The sequence below is a fragment of the Microtus ochrogaster genome, linkage group LG1, assembly GCF_000317375.1.
Source record: "Microtus ochrogaster isolate Prairie Vole_2 linkage group LG1, MicOch1.0, whole genome shotgun sequence".
Classification (NCBI taxonomy): Eukaryota; Metazoa; Chordata; class Mammalia; order Rodentia; family Cricetidae; genus Microtus; species Microtus ochrogaster.
Genome location: NC_022027.1, coordinates 12,716,653 through 12,741,520, shown reverse-complemented (window position 1 = coordinate 12,741,520; position 24,868 = coordinate 12,716,653). Strand labels below are relative to the sequence as shown.

The following is a 24,868-nucleotide window of genomic DNA, read 5'->3' as shown; positions in this document are numbered from 1 at the left end:
TTCGAGACCAGCCTGGTCTACAGAGCTAGTTCCAGGACAGGCTCGAAAACCACAGAGAAACCCTGTCTCGAAAAAACAAAACAAAACAAATCTCTAAATGGGTGAATTTACAATTATATACAGTCACTGCATCTAGATAACTACATATGCACACACACTGAGAATATTGCAGAAGAAGCCAATGTCTTAAACAGGTTTTCATTACTAAATTTATGACCCAGGCTGGGGATAAAATTCAGTTGGTAGAGTGCTTGCTTTGCATGCCTGAAGCTCTAGGCTCCATCCCTAACATTAGAAAACAAAAAAAACACATGGTCTATCTGTTAGAGGTTTGGCCACTTCCTTTAATATTCATTGCATTTCCTGAAAAAATCATCATCTATTTGGATAATATTCCCACATCATGTCAAATTTTAGAACTACAGGGATAGCACATACTTCAAAGGAAATCATAAATCCAAGTGGGGCTGTGCATGCATATAATCCCATCACTTTCAGATGTAGAGACAAGAGCATCAGGAGTTCAGGGCCAGCCTCAGCTACCTAAATGAGTTTTAAAGTAACATGGATACATGAAAGCCTACCTCAAAAAAAAAAAAAAAAACAAATCAAAATCCACAAAGAATTCACTTACTCATTGGCAGTAGCTCTTCTTCGTTACTTGCTATCATAACATCCCAATCTGTCACATTTTTGCTGATCTGAGTTCTTAAGATTTTACTTCTAGTTCTACCACAAATACACATGATCACACTACTTAAAGGTGTTTGCTGAGCACACTGATTAAATTCAGTGTTACATCCTTCCTTACCTTAACACAACAGTGAGGGTGGAATGAAAAGCAGGGTGAATAGCAAACTAGTTACTGGCTTGGAAAACTGGTAGTTCTCAAACAAACTCCAACAACTCAAATTTGGTCCCTCCTGTTTGCTTCTTACCTCAGGCTGACTGGAAATATTCAAAATGAGCGCCCAGAGCTCAGCTCTCAGTGCCGTGGGACTCCCTTGTCGGATGTACTGCTGGGCAGCGGCGCTATCCTGCTGCACCAGAACTGTCAAATGAACAGGATAACCCTGTTAGAATTCCCGCTGCCAGGAGCATCTCAGGATGGCTATGACCTCAGCCTCTGGAAGGGACACAACTGCATCTATCCTTTTCTCCCGTCACTCTCTGCGTTCTGGGGTGGCCCCGCTACAGCCAAAAGGAGTCTAGATCTCCCTAGCTCCTCCTCGGCCTGCCCAGAGCCTCAGTGCTTTCCCACAGCTCCACACATCTACAAGGACTCCTGAGCCTAGTGTCTGGCTTCTGTGACCAAGCAGAACCTCAACCTCAGAACCCGTGATTTCCATAAACATGCTATCAAGTCACGGAGCTTCTGGTATGTGAAAGCGGCACTGAGACATACTATGGACCCCATCTTTATCCAACAGCATCATTTTTTTGTTTCCTCTTAAAGGGAAGAGGAAATTTTCTACTAAATGAAAAAGACATGATGAAAAGAAACAAAAAGGGCATAATTTTTAAAAGAACATTCTTCATCTGAATGTTTAATGAAAGAGGCCAAGACTACAAAAAAGGTCTTTGAAATTAAGATGACTTTGAAAAACTGAAGTACATGACAATAACTGTCACTGATGGTTCGGTCTGACACACAGCCTTCTTTGCACCTCAAAGACAGTAAAGGATTGATAGAAACAAGAAAAAGAGTGCCCAAAAGATGAGCAATTGTTCCCCAGGATACGGAGACCCGCTACGCTTATTAAGCCTTATCATTGTGAGCTGTCAGCGGGATTTAAGAGCTCCATCCTCTCCTGATGTAGGAGCGTGCCCTCATTAGCGCTAATGAGAGGTGTGTGGGTGCATTAAACAGGAAGCTGCCTGCTTGATTGTGAGATGAAATTCTGCTCTTGAGTGCTCGCTCTCATGCATTTCCTGTTCAGGAACCAGCTGTGTGCTTAATTTACACTGACTAAGGCAGCTAACACGCTGCCTTCGCTTCTAAATCAAGATTCCTGTTAGATTACCTGCTCGGGTAAATATTATGACTCTCCCGTGCTTCACTTTACAGAGAATAAATTTCAGCCGAGGCTCTGTCACGGGGACAGTCACCTAGAGCGGTCTCATTTTTATACAACTTAATAAACCTGATTGAACTTACCTTTTTGCCCAATACGTACATGCTCATTTTCAAAAAGTTCTAAAAATGTTAAAAGAAATAAGATTATTAGACACACACACACATGATCAACTACATTTAGAGTAAGAAGCATTTTTCCCCAGTGCTGATACTTTAATTATTTTTAAAGTTGGATAACCATCATAGAACACATAAGAACTTGTTTGTTTAGGGCTGAATCTTGCTGCTCAGGCTGGTCGTAATCTCATTAAGTAGGCTGGGTGGTCTCCAGCTCACAACCCTGCTGCCTCAGCCTTCTGAGTTAAAGGCACCACTACCACACACTACCACTCTGCTCTGAAAACTGGAAAGTGCAACCTAAGTGAAGAAAGCCTTCACCTAGGCAGCTAAAACAGAGTTCACACACTGAACTGGGGAACAAAAATGGACATAGTAAGTTTTCTTTTGATAAACAGAATATATTCTTATACAAAAATATTTCTATACATTTAGAAAAATTCAAAGAAAGATTGTTTTTAACATCATTCCAGTGGCTGGAGAAATGGCTCAGAGCTGTTGCTGCTCACAGGAGAGGACCTGAGACCTGCTCACAGAACCCGTGTCAGCTGCTCCCAACCACCTGCAGACTCCAGCTCCAAGGGAGTTAGCGCCTGCCTCTGGTTCTGTGGGCAACCTCACTCACACAGTCACACAATTATACAGACACATACATACAGACGTGTGTGCACCCCCACACTACATAAATAATGCAAAATAGTTGATAAATTAAAGAAAAATCTTTGAATTAAAAACTTTAACAACCTTGTTAGCACTTCATGTATCAAATTCAATTCCACTCCCGCTGCGCATCAAGGTCTAACACAACCTGTCTCTTGTATGTAGAAGCCCTGCCTTGTGAATGCTGGTTAAGAACTTCCACTGGAACAACTGCTTTTTAAAGGTGTCAATCATAGTGCAAACAGACTCATTAACTATGACATATTAAACTCTGTTCACAGAAAAATGAAAGAATACCATCAAGGGAGTTTTGACAAGGTAAGTCTCTAAAGTATTTGTAGTGTATGTGTGTGTGGCGGAGGGCTTATATCCAGAATTTATAAAGACAGTCTTACAGAGAAAGGCACTTGCCAGACACAAAAGGCCAAGAGTTTGAGAAGCTTCTTTATCAACAATCAATTGACCAAGAAACATAAAAAAGCTGCTTGACCACATTAGTCATCAAAAAAAAAAATTAGAACCAATAATGGAGCCACTGCAGTGGTAAAAACAAACAAACAAAAAAACAACTTTTTTATTTCCAAAGCAGGGTTTCTCTGTAGCTTTGGAACCTGTCCTGGAACTAACTCTTGTAGACCAGGCTGGCCTCGAACTTATAGAGATCCACCTGCCTCTGCCTCCCGAGTGCTGGGATTAAGGGCATGCGCCACCACCGCCTGGCTAAGACTGGAAATTTTAAATGAAGAAAAGTATGGACCAAATGAACATCTCATACAAAGTTGATGAGATTGTAAGCTGGCATGGTGACTGAAAAACTAGCAGTGTCTACTGACATGCGTGTGCACATGATTCACTCTCAGGGGTATGCCCTGAGATGTACAACACATCAAATGGCCGCAAACAATATTCACAGCAGAACAATTGATGATAACCAGATGGTGGGAATGATTCAAATGGCCATCAACATCAGACAAGCTAGATAGTAGAGAGCATTATTTATATCTGGTGGACCATAATACAAAATTTGAGAAATAATAATTTTTCTCCATAACACTATGTATCTTATAGATAATAATAAGCTGAAGGAACCAGATACAAGTGGGTGCAGCTAATAATTCCAAACATGTCACCCTATGGTGACAGGATCGCTGTTACAATGGGGATGGCAGAGACCTGTGCCTGGGGGGGAGGGGTCCTAAGCTATTGTAATATGCTGTTTCTTGATTGGGTTGCACGGTGTGCCCACTTTGTAAACCACTGGTCTGCATATGGACGACTTGTGTACTTGGAAGCTATCACTTGCCACTAATTAAATGTCACATGGGAAATACTAACCAGGAGGCACTTGTGTAGAATCATCTATACCCAGTTGTCCTGTCGTTAAGCCAAGTTCTACAAAGCATTCTTTCTGAAAAATAACATGAAGAATTAGCACACATCTCAGACTCTGGTGTGTGAGAAAAGGTTAACAAAGTAAAAAAACTCCCATGTAAAATGAATCTCTGTTTCATTCAAATACTAAACTCTAAAAGAACAGTAACAGACTCTAGGCAGTGGAGGCAGAATGAGCCCAGCTGAGCACTGCACAGGTGGCGCTGCATCATTTTCATGGGAAATGAACATGACTACAAGAGTCATAGCATTTAGGAAAACAGTAGACACAATGAAAAAAGAAACTTAAACATACTGTATTTTTTCCAGTTCAGGGGCTTTGGTAATATTTTCTTTATCACTTTTTCCTTTCTAAATATTTTTACTTTGAACACTTAGTAATATGAATGCTGGTACTGTCTTCTTCAAATTTTTTTCCTTAATTTTTCCTCTTTAGGTAACACACAAATCAGCATAGTAAGAAACGATACTGATCCTTCTGGGTGAAGGCATAGAGATGCTCCAACCTTTCCTAAAGCAAGCAAGCAAGCAAGCAAGCATATGCACACAGCCCCCCAAGCACACATGCACAAGTGTGCACGCAGAGCCACTCACTCACTCATCACACTTAGCAATTCTATTTAACATTGTCCAAAATTACCAACATAAACCTCTGGGCTTTCTATGATTTGGCATCTTACTCTGATGATAAGAAGCCAAACCACAAATATCCAAAACAAGTTCATTTTTGAGCAAAACAACTATTAAGTGCTCAGCTAAAATAAGAATGAATTAGAATTATTCATAATAGCTTCCTTCACTTATCTAGCAATGTCCTAGGACAATAATCACATCTGTATTTTGTAAGCATAGAAAACCCCATGTTAATCATATTATTTTATTTTACAAGTAATTAAATATTTCTATTAATAGTTGCTTCAGTGCTTTATAACTATTCTGAACTGGTAAGCCATACTTCAGTCTCCTTTAAAATTGAGGTAATTTTAATTTTTCCAGATTTTATCTGATAGTGAGTTTCATGATTCTTCCATTTCAACCACTGTCTTCTATGTACTCTATGACTTTTCCTTCACTGAATCATTACTGTTAATAATTGTGCATCTCAGTTTAAAATAGCATTTATCTGGATACTAAAGCACAAATCTATGGCTAATAAACACTTCAGTACTGGGTTCTGTAGTCACGATGAAGAGTTTACTTAGGACATGTGAGATCTGGGTGTCCACTTTCCATGTCATCGCTCTGGACTATTTTTCACTCAACATTAGCAAATAATCAGAGTCCCATCAAAACTGACCATAGGGCCGGGCGATGGTGGCGCATGCCTTTAATCCCAGCACTTGGGAGGCAGAGGCAGGCGGATCTCTGTGAGTTCAAGACCAGCATGGTCTACAGAGCTAGTTCCAGGACAGGCTCCAAAGCCACAGAGAAACCCTGTCTCGAAAAACCAAAAAAAAAAAACTGACCATAGGGAATGTGCCTCCTTAAAAAATTTCCTTACTGTTTCAGGCTGGCAAAAGGCATTCTCAATACATTATCTTTTCTCAGCCTTTATCTAGACTAGACTAGACTAGACTAGACTAGACTGGACCAGACTAGACTAGAGCTGTCCTTTTCCTGTCTGTCCATCCGTCTACTAGCCTGTAGCACTTTGAGGATGAGAACTGTCTCTTAGTACTGAGCTCCCCAGTACTTATCAGAGCACCTGGCCCAGCAAATACTGAGCACCACTGTCTAGTCCCATCTGGCTGCTCCAATAATCTCTTTAGAGATAGTAGGTCTCCATTTCTAGAAATTTCCTTGTAATGTGGAAGGGTACATAATCCAGGAATTCGGAGTCAGAATCACCCTGACCCAGTCAAAGGATGGCAGGGACTCATCCTAATGATTACACATGAGGAGTAACCATACCCTGAATGCTACCACACGGACCTGGCAGGCAAGACGCGCCCCACTGGTGCAATAGAGGTGTGACTGTTAGGCTGTAACTAACCACTCTCTGATGGAACTTGAGGGCCTGTTCCACAGAGGGACTGTCATGCCTGATGCTACAATCCTTGTCAGAATTCATGACTGGGAGATCAGAGGCCACAGGGTAGAACCTGCAATTGTTATTTTCCCAACAAATACTATTCTAACCATAGAAAAGGAGAATTTCTAGAAATGTCAATGAAGAGAAAAAAACGAGAAGGGAAAAGACTCTCCCGACACCCAAAACAGACCAACCCAAGACTGGAGCCGGAGCTCGAGACTACCGGACACCAGGGTGGAGCACTGGCATGCCTGCTGTTCTCTGCTTGTGTCACTGTATAAATTCAAACTATTTACGGGGCCAAGCCGGGGCCTGCTCTATAACACCCACTAGTGGTCCTCCTGTAAATTCAGTCTCAAGCTCATTCACTCTTGGTCTCTGTCCCTGTGCCCCTCTTTCTGGTCTCTGAACTCATTGCCTCATGCTCTCAAACTGCAGCAGTTTAAATATCTGGGAATTTTAATCATCACTCCACTCTGGGAAAAAAGCAAGAAAAACGTGATTGGGAGCAATGCAGCAAAGACTTCCCCAGAGTGTGGTGGGCCACTCTGTTAGACAACTCCTTAGCCAGGCAATTGTGCTGTATATAAGGGTTCTCCAAACCTTCACCAGCTTTTCTGGAGCCCTAGAGTAGGTGGAGGGTCGAAAAGCATAGCAGCAGGGATAAGAATAGCAGTCTCACTATTCCAGAGACTTCACTTGATCCCTGTGTGAATGACGTCTCTCTTCCTTCTGCACATCAGAGGTTTGACTCTGGAGTGGGCAGGAGCTCTGCGAGACAGTCCTCCACAGAGCCTCCACTCTCAACCCTACGGGTTGCCTTTGCGAGTACCCATGGTATCTCTGACCCTTGAGCCTTCCCAAGGCTCTACAAAGAGAACCATTTGCTTCTTTTGTCAGTCAATATCTACCGAAGAAAGAAAAGGCATGCCACAGATGTCAAGAGGAAAAAACAGGAGTGGCAAACGCAGAAAGCAACCATGGCTTCTAGGAGCGTGAACTAAACACAAGTAAGAATTAGAAAAGTGTCCTCCAGTGCTCAAGGCCATGATCAAGACCAGGGTGGAAAAAAAACTGCCAAGAAGAGCAGCAGCACCGGAGCTGGGCCGTGGACAACATTATTATACATGGAACCAGAAGGGACAACAACCTTCTCCTGCTGACACCTTTCAAGTGTCCCTCCAAAATCATCTTTCTAGTGACAAAATAACAGGAGGCCTGCGGGCAAATGGAGAATAGTCCAGATCTAGCCAGATGCAGCAGATCACAGAATGGAAGACGTGGAGTCCACTGACGTGGACGGAGTGGTGCGCACGCACCTCTCATCCACACTTCCCGTCTGGTCTGACTTCTCCGGCTTTAGGTTATTTATCACGACCTCTGCATCTTTAAAGTTCAGAGTGTCACCACAGACATGCCGACAGCGCTGCGTCCTTTATTGTTTTGGAATGAGTGGCAGAAGGAGTGATGACAACATAGCTCTGCCATCAGGAAATCTCAAAATTAATTTTAAAAACTAATGCCTCCCCCAAAAGATGGGTTTCTGAGCAAATGCAGTTTCTCTTAGTGTCTCACCATGTTCTGGGCTCCAGGAAAGTTGATTAAATTAAATAGCATGTGCTTTCTTAAATATCCTTCGATAAACCTTATATTTGTTCCAATTTACAGTTACACATCAGACACCTGAGACCCAGCAAACTCCCTCATAAAAATTTGCTCTTTATTGAAGTAATGGGCAAAGCATTTATAGGTCAATGTAAGCTTGCTTTGGCTTACAGCAAACTTGCTCTATGTGCATGTTTCCAGCTAAAAGCTATCAAATTAGTAATTGGCTAATATGTCCATGACTTCTTACAACAGATATATGCACATCAAAATATTTTTCTAGTGGTTATTAGAACATTAATTTATTCTTCAATGTCAATACTTACCAATTCAGGGATGTCTTTTACTTTCAGAGGAACTTGGATTAAACCCAAATGAGTCCTAAAACTAAGAGAATCACCATTTTCATAATTTGGGTTGCGGAGATTAATTAATACCTTTAAAAGTAAACAACAAGCCTGGTTAGTATTTTGTATAGGTTTGTCCTTGCCAAACATGGTAATTCTTGTTGTAAAGCCATAGGGTAAAAAGCCACTTTGGGTCATGCACAGCCTTCAACTACACCCACCATATTTGCATATCTATCCCACAGAACATACCTCAAGAAAGTCCTTAGGAGCATAAACAGGCCGAAAAAGGCTTAAATCTGGGATGAGTTAGAGTAAAACAAAATTTCAGTTAATACATGAGAAGAACAATAAATATTAATATCACTTTACTGTGTTTCTATAGAGTTGAAGCACATATGTATTAAGTATTGATTATTTGTTGTACAATGTGTGAAACACTGGGAACACAGAAATAAAAACACAGTCCTTGACAACTTAAACAACATATTATAGAAAATCTTAAGAGTTTCATATAAAGATTCTGTATGAGAATTTTCAAAGTATTTAGAATACTAATAATGCATTCGCAGTGAATCCATCCGCTTGTGTCTAACTTCCCTGATTTCAGGTGCAACACTTCCTATCATAGGAAATGTTTGTCTGGCTAGCAGACTAGCTTGAGCAGAGGGGGCCACAAGACGTGGGCAGTCGTGTATACATCTGTCCACGTAATTATAGGCATCTACAACACACAGTTGTTACTCATTATATAGTTCTAAATCTGGTTATATATTAAATTTAAAGTGAGACAAAATACAATTTAAAACCATTTTAATTCTTGACATTTACTTTTCATTGGTCAATTTCCTTAGCATCTCACCAAAGTAACCTTACAGAATTTCTACTTTCACTAAAAGACAAGTTCAGGAAGCTATTGAATGAATTTTATTTACCTGTTATTTTTTTAATTTCAGCATTTATTATTTGCACAAACTGATGGACTTCGTTATGACATTCCATGCATGGGAATAGCATATTCTCATTACTTCAATCCCCTGTCACTATCCCTGTCCCCACTGTCCCAATCTCTCTAGCTCCAAGCCCTCCTTCTGCTTTCATGTATGAGCTCTATTGTCTTTTCTCTTTAATTATTATTGTTACATGCATACATACATATAAATCTATAAACACAACCAAGCAAGTCCATTTAGTGTTGCTGATAAGCATGTTTTTAGGGCAGAATACTTGATATTAGATAACTGCTCAGGGCATCCCTACGGAAGGCCAGTTTTCCCTGTCTCTTAGCAGATCTTAACCGTCTACATTCCTTTCTTTAGGAGTGGGGTCTTCATGAGATTTTCCCCATCCATGTTGGCATAGCAACTAGTGTTGTCCTTGTTCAGGTCTTGTTTAGGCCACCCTGCCGTGTTCTTGTTATTTCATGGGTACAGCTTCCCTATCCTACATAGAAGATATAATCTCACAGCAGATCTCCTGGCCCTCTGTCTTTTACAATCTTTCCCCCAGTTGATAAATCTACTAACAAAACTGCTACACCTAAGGGAACATCATAGAAGAGGAGATAAAAAGATTATATACGTTTTTAATAAAAATGTTTTAAAATGATATTTGAAAAAAAACAAAAAGTGATTTAATGTTGGCTAAACAACAGAAAACACAGCCTAAAGTTGGGAATTCTTAAGCTGCAAACTAGAAACCAACAAATCAGACAGCGGGGAATTAGTGGAGCTGGAAGGTTGCTACATCTTCAAAGGAAGCAGTGCATTATTTCAGGCAAAAGACAAATCCTGTAGGCAGTCCTTCACATACCTGGCTCATCAGTCCCCATTTCATTCCATTTATTCAGGAGTTCTTTCTGTTCTCCAACTGGTCTCTAAAAATTTTTTAATTAGTTTCAAAATCAGTAACTTATTCAAAAGTTTCAAAAAGGTACCACAGCATATGAGAAACAAATTAAACATGGAAAACTTCTTTGGAATTACACTTAAATTAACTTTTAAAATTATTAAAACATATCTAGTCTCAATGGCTTAGTTAGGACTTGGTGCCAATGAGTCCAAGAAGAGAAGGTAAATGATCAGACCAGCCAGTAAACCTCACAAAGAACTAACTGCCTGCTCCTCCACCACATCACATCCTATGGTTCTCAGCACATCAGCAAGCTCAGAAATGCATGGCAAGAAGACTGGCTGAGGAAATAAGACACATTCAGTAGCATGGTCTTCTGATGTGCAAGACAGTATGGTATCCCACTACATATCCACACAGATTTTCATCTAAGTTTTTTTCTATATACTACCCTGTTGAGTTCCTCTTGGCTCTCATCAAAAGTCTATGCTCCCCATCTACTCAATAGTGGAGGATAACTGGCAGGCAGAGAAGGAGCTGAAGGGAAACTCTTTCTCTCCTACTTGTCAGCATCCACAGCATCTAGAACAGACTCCCTGTGACTTTTCTCTTATTTCCTACCTCTCCCACCATTAAGTAAAGACTAGATCTAAATATAACCCCATGTCTGCAGAGATACAACAAATTATCTTCTACTAACACTGGACAATCTTATCCTATTGCCAATGACAGGATTGCAGTCATCAAGGCCTTCAAGGAATAGTGCTCCTGTGTTCACCAACTCAGAATGTACAAAGACTAGATATCATTAAAATCATGAAGGTACACTCACTCCTTACAGCTGTGGTGGTTTGAATGAGATGGCCCCAAAGTCTCGGGCACTGGAATACTTGGTCTTCCCACTGGTGGCGCTATTTGTGGAGGTTAAGGGGTATGGCCTTATGGAACAAAGTATGTCACCGAGGGTGCACACTTTGTGGGCCAAAGGTTTGCACCATTCCCAATTCACTTTCTGATTCCTGCTTGCGTTCTCAGCTGCTCCTCCCATCACAATGCCTACCTGCGGCCTACCATGCTTCTCACTGTGATAGTGATGGACTCTACCCTTCTGGGCCAGTAAACTCCAAATAAACCCTTCTTCCTATAACTTGCCTTGGTCACACTGTTTTAGCACAAAATAGCAAAGTAACTAAGACAACAAACAAATGTCTAAGTAGGGCTATAGCATAGGTTCATTATAACAATCACTAGAGTTATACAAAGTAAGAATATGTCTAAGACATAACCAAACATTTGGCACTTACAGATTTTCATTAAAAAAAGAAACCTGATACACCAGTAAATGAAGACTAACAAGGCTAACAATTATACAACTTTGTGACATTTTTCAGTACTTAACTCACAAAAGTATTTCAGCAGAAAATGTTAAAAATGTTCAATTTACCTTTCGTGCCAGTGGGATACTCAGCTCAGTGCACATACTATTTAAACTCTTCAAGATTCTTTTTTCCCAACTTCCCTGAAACAAAAGAAACAATCATTGTTTTTCATTAGCAATATCTACTCTAATAAGAAAAGATATTATTATGAGATTCACAGACATGGCAAAGATAATTGTCCTCATTAGTTCACTCAACACTGATTACTTCTCGCTCTGCATCAGATACTGTCGATACTGCTATGACATTAACTCTGCTGTAGTTTGGATAGTCAGTGCTCTTGTGCCCATATATTAAAGTTTTGAACCCCAGCCAAACACAGTGGAGAGAAAAGGGAACTTTTTGAGAACTAGAGCCTAGTGATAAGTCCTTTAAGGCATTGGGAAGTGTCCTGTTGGGCATTTGGGGGACTGATAGACATTCACATGGTGTATTTTGAGTTTCCGTAAGCAGATAAGAGCTCAGTGAAGTCCACCAGGAAGCATGGGCTCCAGTACATACTGTCCAGGTCAAGGTCTACCATGACTGCTCTGGTGAAGTGAGGCAGAGTGACCACCTCATCAGTTGCCATGAGTACTAGACAAATGGCCATATGTGAAATCCTAAGTTGCTGGCACACAGACCTCTGTGTGCTACAAGCACTAGTTTAAAAGAAAACTGATCCACTTACAAGCACTGCACTTGTTCTAGTTTCTCCATATACTGCTTTCTTCGAATACACCAAAGTAGTTCCCAAGGCTTCTTACACAGAAATGGGGTTTCACAATCATGGAAGTTTAAATAACACTGGATAAAATTTTAAATGTTTAAATTTCACTTAATCCAATGTTGTTCAAACTTATGTGATTCTAGAAGTCAGAAAAGCTGTAATTCTTAGTTCAACATAAACTAAATTCCTGCTGCATAACAGTCAGGAGAGCAGACGCAGTGGGTACAAAGATGCCTCAAGTGTTCTTTGAGGGGCACACAGCTGGTTGGGAAGGTGTGCAGAGAAACAGCTGCTGCAGCTTATGCTAAGGGCTATAAAGCAGAGAGCTGTGAGGGAAGGGAAGGGCAGTTCCTTTCACTGGGGGTACTGGACAACAGAGAAAAGATGCCACCTTAATTGAGTCTCACAAAATAGATGGCATCTTGATAACACAAAGTAAGCAGAAAGCTCTTGCCAGGACAGAAAAAAAACAAAATGCCAACAGCGTTCATAATGCAGAAGGAAAGGACACAGTGACCTAGATGAGCACACAGGACAATCACTCAGCAGCAGAGGATAGTAACATGGAAGGGGAAGCCAAGGACAGAGAGGGAAAGTTCTTAAATGCTAAGCTTTAGGTTAGGAGCTCCACTTGCTAGGCAACTGGGAATCACAGAGGTGCACTAAATGGCCTAGTTTATGAGACAATCACAACATTCTCAACAAAGGTAGGGATAGACACTAAAGATGAGTGAGACACTAGTAGAATTGTAAGTCATCAAAGCATGGTGACGTTTTGGTACAGTCTAAATGGAAGGCAGATACTAAATAAAAGGAATTAAATTACTAGCTGGCAGAAAATTAATCTATTAAAAGTTAAATAAATGATTTTGGACTAATTATTAAGAGAACTAAGTGACTTCCTGACCCCTAAGTTGTCAACAGTTTGAGAGGAGACAACAGACAGTAGAAGTACTATTACACCAAGGACTTGAACAGCAAACAAAAGAAGTCTAAAGGAGCAAAAGACCAGGAGGCACAGAAGGAAGGTGATAAAATGGTAGTCATGAGATCCAGAGTAAGTGGGCTCCATGGAAACTGGAGAAAAGTACTCAACAAGACAAGGAACTGAACTGGATTTTCTATGGACAGGAAGTAAAGGAAGAAAGACTAGGAGAATATTCTTATGGTTTGAATGTTCCTCTATAAGCTATGTATTATCTGGGAGTCAATAGTGGGAAAGTGGTTGGATCTTGAGGGTTCTGCCCTAATGAATTAAACTGATGGATTTATAATAAAATTTCATTATTGGAAGATAGTGAGAGAAAGGAGGTGGGTCCTAATGGGAGGAGTTAGGTCACTGGGAACACATCCTATAAAGATGTGTTTTGTCCTCTACCCCTTATCCTTATCTGTTTCTATCTGACGTGTTACAAACGTGTAAAACTGGCCTCTGTTAGTCCTACACCACAGGTGGCACTGAGCCTGGAGGCTGCTGTGTGACAAATCCTGAGTCTGAAATAATAAAACAGAATCCATCATAGACAGAATAATGCTACCACTCAGTGTTAGCACTGCAGTTTCAGGGATGAAGAGGTTACTATTTGCCTTAGTTAGGTTTGTGGGTTTTTTTTTTTTTCTGTGAAGAGACCCTGTGTCCATGGCAACTCTTACAAAGGAAAACGTTAAACTAGGCTGGCTTACAGGTTCAGAGGTTTAGTCCATTGTCATCATGGCGGGGAGCATGGTGGCATACAGATAGTGCGGGAGAAGTAGCTGAGAGTCCTACATCTTGTAGGCAACAGGAAGTTGACTGAGACACTGGGAAGCATGGTGAGCATAGGAAACCTCAAAGCCCGACCCCACAGTGACACTTCCTCCAACAAGGCCACACCTCCTATAGTAGCACTCCCTATGTGCTTATGGGGACCATTTACAGTCAAACTACCACACCTGTCTACCTCTTCTTCCAGTCATGCTAGAACCTCTGCACTTTGTTTCTCAGGTTTAACATGCTAAAACTGAGAGTTTTTCTATATTAATTAATTAAAAATTTCTGCCAGGCATGGTGATGCATATATTTAATCCCAAAACTACATAGGCAAAATCAGATGGATCTCTGTGAGTTTGAGGTCAGTGAATTTCAAACTAGCCAGGACTACATAGTAAGACCCTACCTCAAGAAAAAAAAATGTTTTGTTTTTCAAAAACAAAAACAAACATATTCAAGCTCAGGTTGCTGCCAAGAAACAATTTGGGTCTACTCTCCTACCACAGCTGGGGTCTGTGACTATGTCCATTTACAGTCCATGTTGCCACCAAAGGCCACACAGGTGCTAGGGTCTGTGGCCATGTTGGTGTCCGAGGGCCATGCTGCCACCAGGGCCATGACAATCTGATTGGCCTGCATGGACAACTAGGGCCATAAAGACCTCTGGAATGAGGTGCGCTGTAGAGGGCCATGCTGGACCAGCCCTGCCCCTCACTGGCCCTGGGATAGCTGGCCCTGCCCCTGGCTAAATGCTGTAGCAGGAAAGCTAGCCCTCCCTCATGAAAGAGCTGCCTCCTCCCCCTATACTTACTCCTCCCGCCGCCAAACTTGGGAGAGGTGGCCCCACTCCTCATCACAGGCATAGAAGAACTGGCCCCATGGCATGGGCCTAGGAAAGCTGGCTCTACCCCTTACCTGAGGGGATGGTTCCAGTACCCTGGACTGACAAGCACAGCTACCACCCAGGTCCACATTCTAGGCCTTGGGTTGGCCTACCCTAACATCTATGACCTGCTGGAGCTGGTAAGGGACTTATCCTGCAGAATGACAGCCACAGAATCCCCATGACTCAGGGCAACAGCAGAATATCTGAAAGAAGTTTTGGTGAGGGTCTAGTGATAGTGTGCCAGAGGCCTTGAACCAGACCAATGATTCATATTTGAAATGAACATTTTGTTGGTGAGGCTGATTGAACAAAAAGGTATACTACATGACACACCACAGCACCCAATGTCACTAAGATGAATGAAGAGGTATTGGAAAGACAGAGGAGGGAGGTGGTGTTTTTGTTTGTTTTGTTCTTAATTAATTTTTAGAGGAGTTTCCTTTGAGGGGATGTGGATATAGAAACACTAGGAGGTAATCAGAATTGGGATTTGTGACATGAAATTACCAAAGAACCTATGGGAGTGCAAGCTGGTACAGCCCCTTTGGACCTCAACCTTCCTCAAGACCCAGTAATACCACTTTTGGGTATCCAAAGGATGCTCAATTGTGCTACAAGGACATGTGCTCAACTATGTTCATAACAGCATTGTTTGTCATAGCTAGAATCTGGAAACAACCAAATGCCCCTTGACCAAAGAATGGATAAGGAAAATGTGGTACATTTACACAATGGAGTACTACACAGCAGAAAAAAATAACAGCATCTTGAATTTTGCAGGAAAATGGATGGAGTTAGAAAACATCATATTGAGTGAGGTAACCCAGACCCAGAAAGACAATTATCATATGTGCTCACTCATAAGTAGTTTTTAAACATAAAGCAAAGAAAAGCAGCCTACAAATTACAATCCCAGAGAACCTAGACAACAATGCGGACCTTAAGAGAGACATACATGGATCTAATCTACACAGGAAGTAGAAAAAGACAAGTAAATTGGAAGTACAGGGACCTTGGGAGAGGGTTGAAGGAGAAGGGAGAAGTAGTTGAAATGGTGCGGGATAATTGTCTGTATTCTGTCAATCATGTTTTAAATAAATGCTGATTGGCCAGGCAGGAAGTATAGGCAGGTCAACCAGATAGGAAGTAGAGGCAGGGTGATGAGAACAGGAATATTCTGGGAAGAAGGAAGCTTCTTTTGGCAGTCCTTCCCAGACCACAGAAGAAGCAGGATGTGACCTACCCCACTGAAAAAGGTACTGAGCCATGTGGCTAACATAGATAAGAATAATGGGCTAATATAAGTTACCAGAGCTAATAAGAAGCCTGAGCTAATGGGCCAATCAGTTTATATCTAATGCAGACTCTCTGTATTATTTCTTTGGGACTTGCCAGCTGTGGGAACTGGGCAGGACAGAAACCCAAACAAGCCTGGCCCTCATGTTACAGGGAGAGGCAGGGATGGGAACAGAGAAAAATGTAGAGCTCAATAAAAATCAATTATATATATATATATATATACATACATATATATATAAAGAATTATGCTTTTAAAAAATATTTAGACTCCCACAAATAAGCAGGAAGAAGTCTTAAGAATCTGCTGCCCCAATTCCTTTAACCTGTGGTGCCTAGCCTCCCGCCTTTTTTATTATAAAAAAAAAAGAGATGGGAATGTAATAATCTGTCTCTTTAAGAGACAAGCCACGCCCACTCCCTCCCCCATCCACTGAGGCAAGCTAATCTTCAGCTTCCAGCCTAAGTTCTCTCCTTTCCATCCTTCTCTTGGAGAGGCAGCTCTCTCTCTTTCTCTCTAAATCCAACCTCACTCTACATGGTGTGCCTATCTGTCTGTCTCTCACCCACCACCACCACCACCACGTGGCTAGGTTGCTGAGGATGCTGCAGGGGATGCCTCTGGGGACCAGCCACCTTCGGCATGCACAGTCCCTGCCTAGGACTGGTTGCCCTCGGGACCCCCCCCCCCACCCACTCACTGCCTGCCCACTGGGATTCTGCAGCAAGCTACTCGGGGATCCGCAGAAATTTTTAATAATCCATTATATTTACCTTCTAGTTTTTGTTTAGTTTAAATCTTTATAACAAAAGCCACACAATTCTTTTATGAATACGTTTAACTATCATGCTTTTATGTAAATAAATAAATAAATAAATAAATAAATAAATAAATAAATAAATAAATAAATAAATAAATACTATTTTGTGGAGGCTGAGAAGTGTGGACCCATTTCCACTTTGTCTGATGGTCAGAGTTTGGATTACTCAAATGATCGACAAGCATAGTTGCCCATCCCAACTCAGGATGTGATTGCTTGGTTCTTTTGACATTAAGATAGCTCCATTCAATCCTGACAGGTGATCAGGATATACAAATATACTTCTGTTCCTTCTTTTGTAACTGAGGTCACCTGGGGAAGGGCAACCTTCAGGATCTGTGACCTAGAGCAGCTTCACTAGCTAGACAACAGAATGCTAATGAGTCTCAGAGTGATAAAGCAATCAACTGTGTGTGTTATCCTTTGTATCATGTTAATAAAGACTTGTTACCTTTCCCCCTCATTTATGTTGAGAATAAAAACTGTGAAAAAATTAATGTGGTGATTTCAGAATTTCAGTCACTGGAATGCCCTCCTGATACTTTTTCTATGGTTTCTATTCTGTTATTTTATATGTATCCTCATAGTCTTTACTTATAGTTCTAAAATTCCCATGCCCCTCCCCTGGTAAGAAGTAGTCTGGTCAAGGGCCATGAGAGGCACAGCAGGATAACTAGCAGTCAACAGGCCCAGCTACCAGCAGAGTGGTTCTGGCCTCACCTGGCAAGGCCACTGAGTTACTGACTGTGGAAATTGATTGCTCCTATCTGTAATTTCTCTCATGAGTCACTTTATCTCTTCCCTAAGAAAAGCTTTGTGTGTTTACGCATGAAAATATTCCATCTACTAGGCACATATATGTGTGGGTAGTCTGGAAGATGACTTCTCATCTGGCTGTACAATTGTGATATATAGAATATATACCGGGTGCCTTGAATTCTCCCACAGCTGACTTGGAAGACAGCAGCCTCAGTTTACCCCTGCTCTCCTACTTACCTTCACCTCAGTTTTACTGATAAAAGATCTTAGTCTAGGAAATTAACTGTTTGTGCCTTTACTGCTAAAGATACAGGAAAAAGCTCTGGCTCACTTATCCAGCCCTGGAGAAAAGAATTCCTTCTCATGTGGGCGTCAGGGAGAACAAGTACCTTCTGCTTAACCCGAAGCTGGATTTTACACTAAGTAGCCATAGCTTTTCCCTTTGATCTAGCCAATTTAGTTGTAATCTCTAGAGCTGAGAGACTCCCTTTAATCAGCTAACCCTTGGTGAAAATGCTAATGCAGATCAAACACCACCCATTTTCCTCTGGCAGATTACCCCAGTTGCCCTGGACACAAGGCTGAGCTCCCAGCCACTACTGAAGAAAGTGCTTAGAAAGTGCACAGCGCTACTGTGTTTTCTTCCCTTTTCTACATTTATTTGTTTACAAACTTCTAGCTTAACTAACCACACAGGTGTAGTTTAACAAACAAAATCCCTTTCTTCCCCCCTTAGAAATCATAGTCCCTTCTTCTATTTACCCGTTTTGCCTCTTAAGATATGCCCAAGCATTTCACAAGTCACGCCCCCATTTAGCCAATAAGTAAGATACAGGCACCTGCTTTGTGAGCCCTTATCTGTTTTCATGGCCCTGAGAAATGCATGCCTGGTACCCTTGCTGTTGCCAGAGAATTGCTGATTGTGTCTGCATGTGTATGTAAGCTGGAAACTGCAGCCGAGAGAACAATAAATGGCAGATAATGAGAAGAAAGCGGTGAGCTGGTTTCCTTAGCCCTCAGATCCTAGTTCCTTTGCTTATGGTAATGTCTCCTTTGAACCCTGAGAGGAGGTTTGTAAGACTGGCCCGTAAAAGCCTTCAATACTATCTGACCTTAGAGATACCACCTAGAATAAATATTACAGATTTCTTCAAAATCTCCATGGTTTCTGTTACACTGTTTCTCTCAACATCTGATTTGGAGGAGGTTTTAATGAAAATAAAAGTTAGACTCTTGCTAATGTATATTACTGTGAACCTGGCAACTGGACACAGCAGAGCACTTTCTACAACAGCAATGGAGCAGAGGGATGAGGGCAAAGGATTTCTGCAGGAATGATTTGAAAGCTTCATAATAAAAATTTTAATCTATTTCTGAGGCCACACTGGAGAGAATACCCCAGCCTCTGGCTGCAATGGCCCCACAGCCCCATCTAGCCCTCAAAGGAAGGCCACAGGCATGGCTGTGCCCAAGAGGATGATGGGCTGTGCCCAGTGAAGGACAGCTAGAGAGATGGGAACACGTGACAGGCTCAGTGACTTTACATGTTATTTTCTAGCAGTTTTTGTGCTTAATTTGTTTTAGTTTTTCCTTTTGCTTGTTTTTAATGCATTAGTTCATCTATATTCCATTCTTTTAAATGCTCAGGCCCTGAGGAATAGATGGTTATAGAAGGTTTTACCCTATTTCAAACTTCAAGCCAGTATGGTTTATGACCCTTTTATTTCTATGTACTGTTTTCCATGATTACTAAGGTTAAACAAGTATAAACCTTGATTACTGAAAATAGAAAGTCAGAGTGTGCAAGAATTATTAACATTACTTAAGAGATTCTTACCCAGTCTTTATTAATGAACAAATATATATTGTGCCAATAAAAATATACTCTACATTGCATTGCTTGGCATGGAAGAAGAAAACAGAAATGAACGTGGCCAACCTGTGCTTTCCTCATGTAGACCAAAGGCTCTTTGAGATGCTCGGGAGGTGCAGAAGGATGACTGGGCAATGGATACCTAGGAGCAGAAAGAGACGGCTAAATAGCATTTTGAGCTCAGAATAATGAATTCTTTTAGTAAGAAGTTACTCACCTCTGAAGTCCATGCTACAAATGAAATTGAATATCTGTTAACAGTTCAGATGTGTATGCCAGACCTAATAGACGTTTTAATTATACTGTTCTAGTAACGTGTGATGTTTTTGCTTTTTATTTCACATCGGGTAGCACTTAGTATCCCTGGCAGGCTTGGAACTTGCTATACTGACCAGGATGACCTTGAACTGGTCCCACCTCTGCCCCCAAGTGCTGAGATTATGGGTGTGCAACACTATGCCCAGCTAAAATGTCATCGGTTAAGAACAGATGCATTCTGGCTTACAGTACTAGGCCCTAGGAAGTCAGATATCCAGGTGCCATCTAGAGACAGAAGGTAAGAGGCTCACTGGACAAACAGCTAAAGCCTTGCCTTTTATAATTTGGAAGGGTGAGTAAGGCTCCTGTGCCCTGATGGCTCTGAAGAGTCTCAGCTCGTAACACTGCTACTGTGGCAAATACATTTCACCCATAAACTTGGAGGGGACATTTAAATCATAGCAGACCAGTTAGATGATTGCTGGGTTCCCTCTAAGGGCAACACAAAACAGACTAAGACATGGTCTAGGCATACCAACCTGAATCCCATGAGCCATAGGTGCCCAAATATAGCTATGAATATGACTCAAGAAAAATTATAAACCTACTTGTCTTAGTTAGGGCCTCTATTTCTATAAGGAGACATAATGACCACAGCAACTCTTTTAAAGGAAACCATTTAATTGGGGCTGACTTAGAGTTTCAGATCGTGGGAAGCATGGTGTTCAGGCACCTGGCAGGCAGCACACAGTGAATGTCACACTGAGCATGGCTTGAGCATTTGAGACCCCAAAGCTTGCTCCCAGTGACCACTTCCTCCAACAAGGTCACACCTCCTAATAGTGCTGCCACTCCCTACAAGCCTAGGGGGATCATTTTCTTTCAAACCACCGCACTAGTTAAAACATTTTTTGATTCCTTGCAATTTCTTTGTAACTTGATTGAGTAGTTGAGTATGAACATTTCAATCTCAAAACATTGGACATGTCAGATAGATTATGCTTCCATAAAATGCTGATAATATGAATTCAATTTCTAAAAGTAGCTATAAAGATTGTTCTCTCTCTCTCTCTCTCTCTCTCTCTCTCTCTCTCTCTCTCTCTTTCTCTCTCATTCTTTTAGGGCAAGAGTGCTGGGCATTAAATCTAGGTCCTGATGCATAAATAAGTCAAAGAATATGAAGTGTTTAAGACACTGAAACAAAGTAAGCATTTCAGCAATTCAAATTATCTCCAATATAACCTGGATACTTGTGAATACAATAGAAAACATGTATTATTTTAAATGAATGGAAATTGAAACAAGGTGTGCAGTCTGAAGTGGGAAGTACCAAACTGAGCTGGAGTTGCAGATTTCATGTCAGTAACAGAATGTGGAAGACTTTGTGTACATACAAACCTAAAATCTTTAAAGCATTTATTAAAACAAAGAAAATGAGGTAAGCTTTATTAGGAATATGTACGCGTGTATGTGTGTGCGTGTGTGTACTGTGTGTGTGCATGCACACATGCATGCGTGTGTATGTGTGTGTATATGTATGTGCGTGTGCGTGCTTGTGTGTTTAGATCCATTTATTTAATATTACCTAACAAATATTCATTCCTTACATTTTGCTTTTAAAAAGATTTATTTTGCCTTTAATTAAGCATTTGGGGGGGTCCACGAACAAATGCAGCCCCCATTTTGCCTGTTTTATTCATCTATCCAATGGTTAATGCTAATGAAAAGTATAATAAAACTCATTATATATACCAGGTTGGCTTAGAAACTCACAGAAATCCACCTGCTTCTGCTTCCTGAGTACAGGGAATAGAGACCCTGTGTCAAAATAGAAAAAGAAAAAGAAAGAAGTGAAGGCAGATACAACAGAACACTCTGCGTCCACCTTCTTCTTTTGGCTTACATCAGTGATGACACATTTTCCCTATTCTCAATATGTCATCCCCTGGACACAGAGCCTGTCTAATACAACAGCCTCAGCTTCTCCCAGGCTTTACTCAAGTTACAAGTATTCGTTATGAGTATTCCTAACACCTTATCCAACCTTTCAATCTGAGAAGACTCAACCAAGCTTGCTAACCCTGATCTAGCTATGTGACTGGATTTTTAAGACTATCTTAATCTTGGCGTTCAGGTCAAAGTCTCCCTGTACTCATTATGAGTTACAGACTTTATCTAGTCTTTTTAAAAAAATCCAATTCTATGTGTGTTTCCATGCATGTGTGATGTGGGGTTCCCCTCTGTATACTGTGAATACCATTGGTTATTAAAGGACTGTCTTGGGCATGTGCAGGGCATAATAGAGGTGGGCAGGGAAAACTAAAACAAAAGTGCAGACACAGGAACTCCACAGGTCTGCGTGTTACACACCCTGGGAGCAGGAGGTGAGCTGAGTGTTCTAACCATCCCACCGGCACACAGTGAACACTCCATGAATAAAGGACAAATAATGGGGTGTTGAATGAACCACTAAGCTGACATTCTGAAGTATATATACATATATATATATTTTTTTATTGGTTTTTTGTTTGTAGTTGGTTTTTCAAGACAGGATTTCTCTGTGTAGTTTTGGTGCCTGTCCTGGAACTTGCTCTGTAGACCAGGCTGGCCTTGAACTCACAGAGGTCTACCTGACTCTGCCTACTGAGTTCTGGGATTAAAGGTGTGCACTACCATCATCAGGCTTTGGAGATATGTTTTTTTAGAGCAAAAGTTCTATACACTTTAATAAACCCTGACGGTAAATCAGGGAAAATAAAAGCATTAGGTTCTTAGTAATAATAGTAATCCTGCAAAGAAAAAGATATGTTTAGAATGATCAGTTTGTAATAACAGAAAGAAGTATGATATTCAAATTTTAACAAAAAAAAGAACATAAGTATTATGAGAACAATCCCATTACCTAATTACACTGGATGGATACATTCTCTATAAACAAATTTGGTAATATAGCTAGTACCACCTAATCATTATTTATTCAGACCAGACTGTAGTGATTTGTGTTAACTTACTAGAAACCCTGTAAGTACACTAATGAGAAAGGAAAATATACATATAGACAGAAACACTAATTTTACTACTTACAAAAGAAATCTACTTAACCAAAACAGCATCTCAAAATACACAGAAAAGAACTCACACATTCAGTTCACTATAAACAGCATTCTGAAGTTTCTTCTCCCAACCTGTTTTTCAGTTAAAAAAAATAAATATTAGTGTCTTAAATATACAACATAGTAAAAATTTTTAAACTTACAAAATGTATTTATTTTATGTGTGTGTGCACCTGAATGTATATATGCCCATCAAAATTTATGCATGAACCTGCAAGAGTCAGAAATGGGCATCAGAGCCTCTGGATCTAGAATTACAGGTTGTTGTGGGCTGGGAACTAAACCAGAGTCCTCTGGAAGAGCAGTCAGTACTCTTAACTGTTGAGCTATATCTCTAGCCCCAACTTAATAAAATTTAACTCACTAAAATGTTGGCATCATGATTATTTATGGAAGAATTTTGTCGATCATTAACTGCTATGTAAGTAAATCCATTGACTCATTTTCTCGAGTTAAGAGTAATGCCTTCTTCCACTGTCAACATGCCAAATGAATGCCAACATCTTTGGACTGATGCTATGATGGATGCGTCATGGAGACAGATAGGAAACCATATGGTCCATACTAGAGACAGAGCACAAGAACCAGTTTCTGTTGACTAGTCAGCAGCAAAAGCAGAGTGAATATTACAAGGAGCTGCCGTCTAATAGCTCAGCACCCACATGCAAGTGTTGATGCCAGGTCATCCCTTCTTGTCCAAAAAAATTAAGATTTTCTTTTTGTTTTGTTTTGTTTTCTTCTAAAAGCATAGAAAAGTAAGGAAATGAAGGAGAAGAATCATAGCAGGAAGTAAAACAACCAGCTACTACGTAAGGATATATTCGCCACACTTGTGATATGTTCTGAGTAGGAAGAAAGCAACTGACTACTGCAAAGCAGCCATTTCTACAGTGTCCTTGAGTGTTTGCACAATTTTATTAAAAATTGTGAATTCCACTCCTCTCCAAACAGAAGCCCTCAGACAAGTTATACCAGTTTTGAGGAAGAAGCCCAAAGTCTGAAGGTGCTTAAAGATAGGGGGACTTTACAAACCTGATATTTTAAAGAATTCCTTAATATCTTCTTTGAGTGACTCAAGTCTGATCTCAGGTCTCTGGAGGCAGGCCTAGATTTTTGGAAAAGAAGACAAAGGGAAAAGAGAAGTGGAAAGCTACAAGTCATTTGAGTTCGTGTGTAAATCCAACGAATGTGTAGAAGGAAACACTGATGTTTTCAAATGCACTTGGAGGTTATCACAACGCAGACCCACCTGGACTGCCTCACCATAGAGAAAGTTTCACTACTCTCATGAGTGCACACCAATATACACAAAGCACAAGGATGTACATCTTACAAATGCTTAGCATGTTTACCTAAAGTCCCAAGTAGAAAAACGCTCAGGTTTTAGCAATCTATTCTCACATTATACCCTAAATCCATGGTACCCCACCTATATGCCAAAGTACCAGATCTCTTGATGTACATGCCTGCAATCTGGATTGCTGCTCAACAGACAAGTGTTGTGCCTGTTTATGAAAAATACATACAGCTCCTGCTTTATTTGTGTTTGTCACTAAGGAGTGATATGGGAGGGTCTCCTATCTATCTGTTGTTTCACTGGTTAATTAATAAAGAAACTGCTGGCCTGATAGGTCAGAACATAGGTGGGTGGAGTAGACAGAACAGAATGCTGGGAGGAAGAAGGCAGTGAGACAGTCGCCATGCTTCTCCTCTCCAAGATGGACGCAGGTTAAGATCTTTTCCGATAAGCCACCACCTTGTGGTGCTACACAGATTATTAGAAATGGGTTAATCAAGATGTGAGAATTAGCCAATAAGAGGCTAGAACTAATGGGCCAAGCAGTGTTTAAAAGAATACAGTTTGGCCGGGCGGTGGTGGCGCA

General features: G+C 40.8%; 1 protein-coding gene across 3 annotated transcripts in view; it reads right to left on the bottom strand.

Moving 5' to 3' along the window:
- Tbc1d19 (TBC1 domain family member 19) overlaps positions 1-24,868 on the bottom strand; it is a 115,667-nt gene that overhangs the window by 69,062 nt on the left and 21,737 nt on the right. For 2 of the 3 annotated variants that reach the window (XM_005359235.3, XM_026785129.1), the window contains exons 2-11: positions 24,018-24,090; positions 23,012-23,057; positions 19,681-19,756; positions 11,526-11,600; positions 10,043-10,106; positions 8,483-8,529; positions 8,210-8,320; positions 4,190-4,262; positions 2,159-2,197; positions 939-1,051 (exon numbers count right to left, since the gene is read on the bottom strand). In XM_005359235.3, the coding sequence (XP_005359292.2) occupies positions 939-1,051; positions 2,159-2,197; positions 4,190-4,262; positions 8,210-8,320; positions 8,483-8,529; positions 10,043-10,106; positions 11,526-11,600; positions 19,681-19,756; positions 23,012-23,057; positions 24,018-24,090 (717 nt within the window). The remainder of the gene's footprint in view (positions 1-938; positions 1,052-2,158; positions 2,198-4,189; positions 4,263-8,209; positions 8,321-8,482; positions 8,530-10,042; positions 10,107-11,525; positions 11,601-19,680; positions 19,757-23,011; positions 23,058-24,017; positions 24,091-24,868) is intronic. The other variant, XM_026785130.1, reaches the window with a different exon arrangement.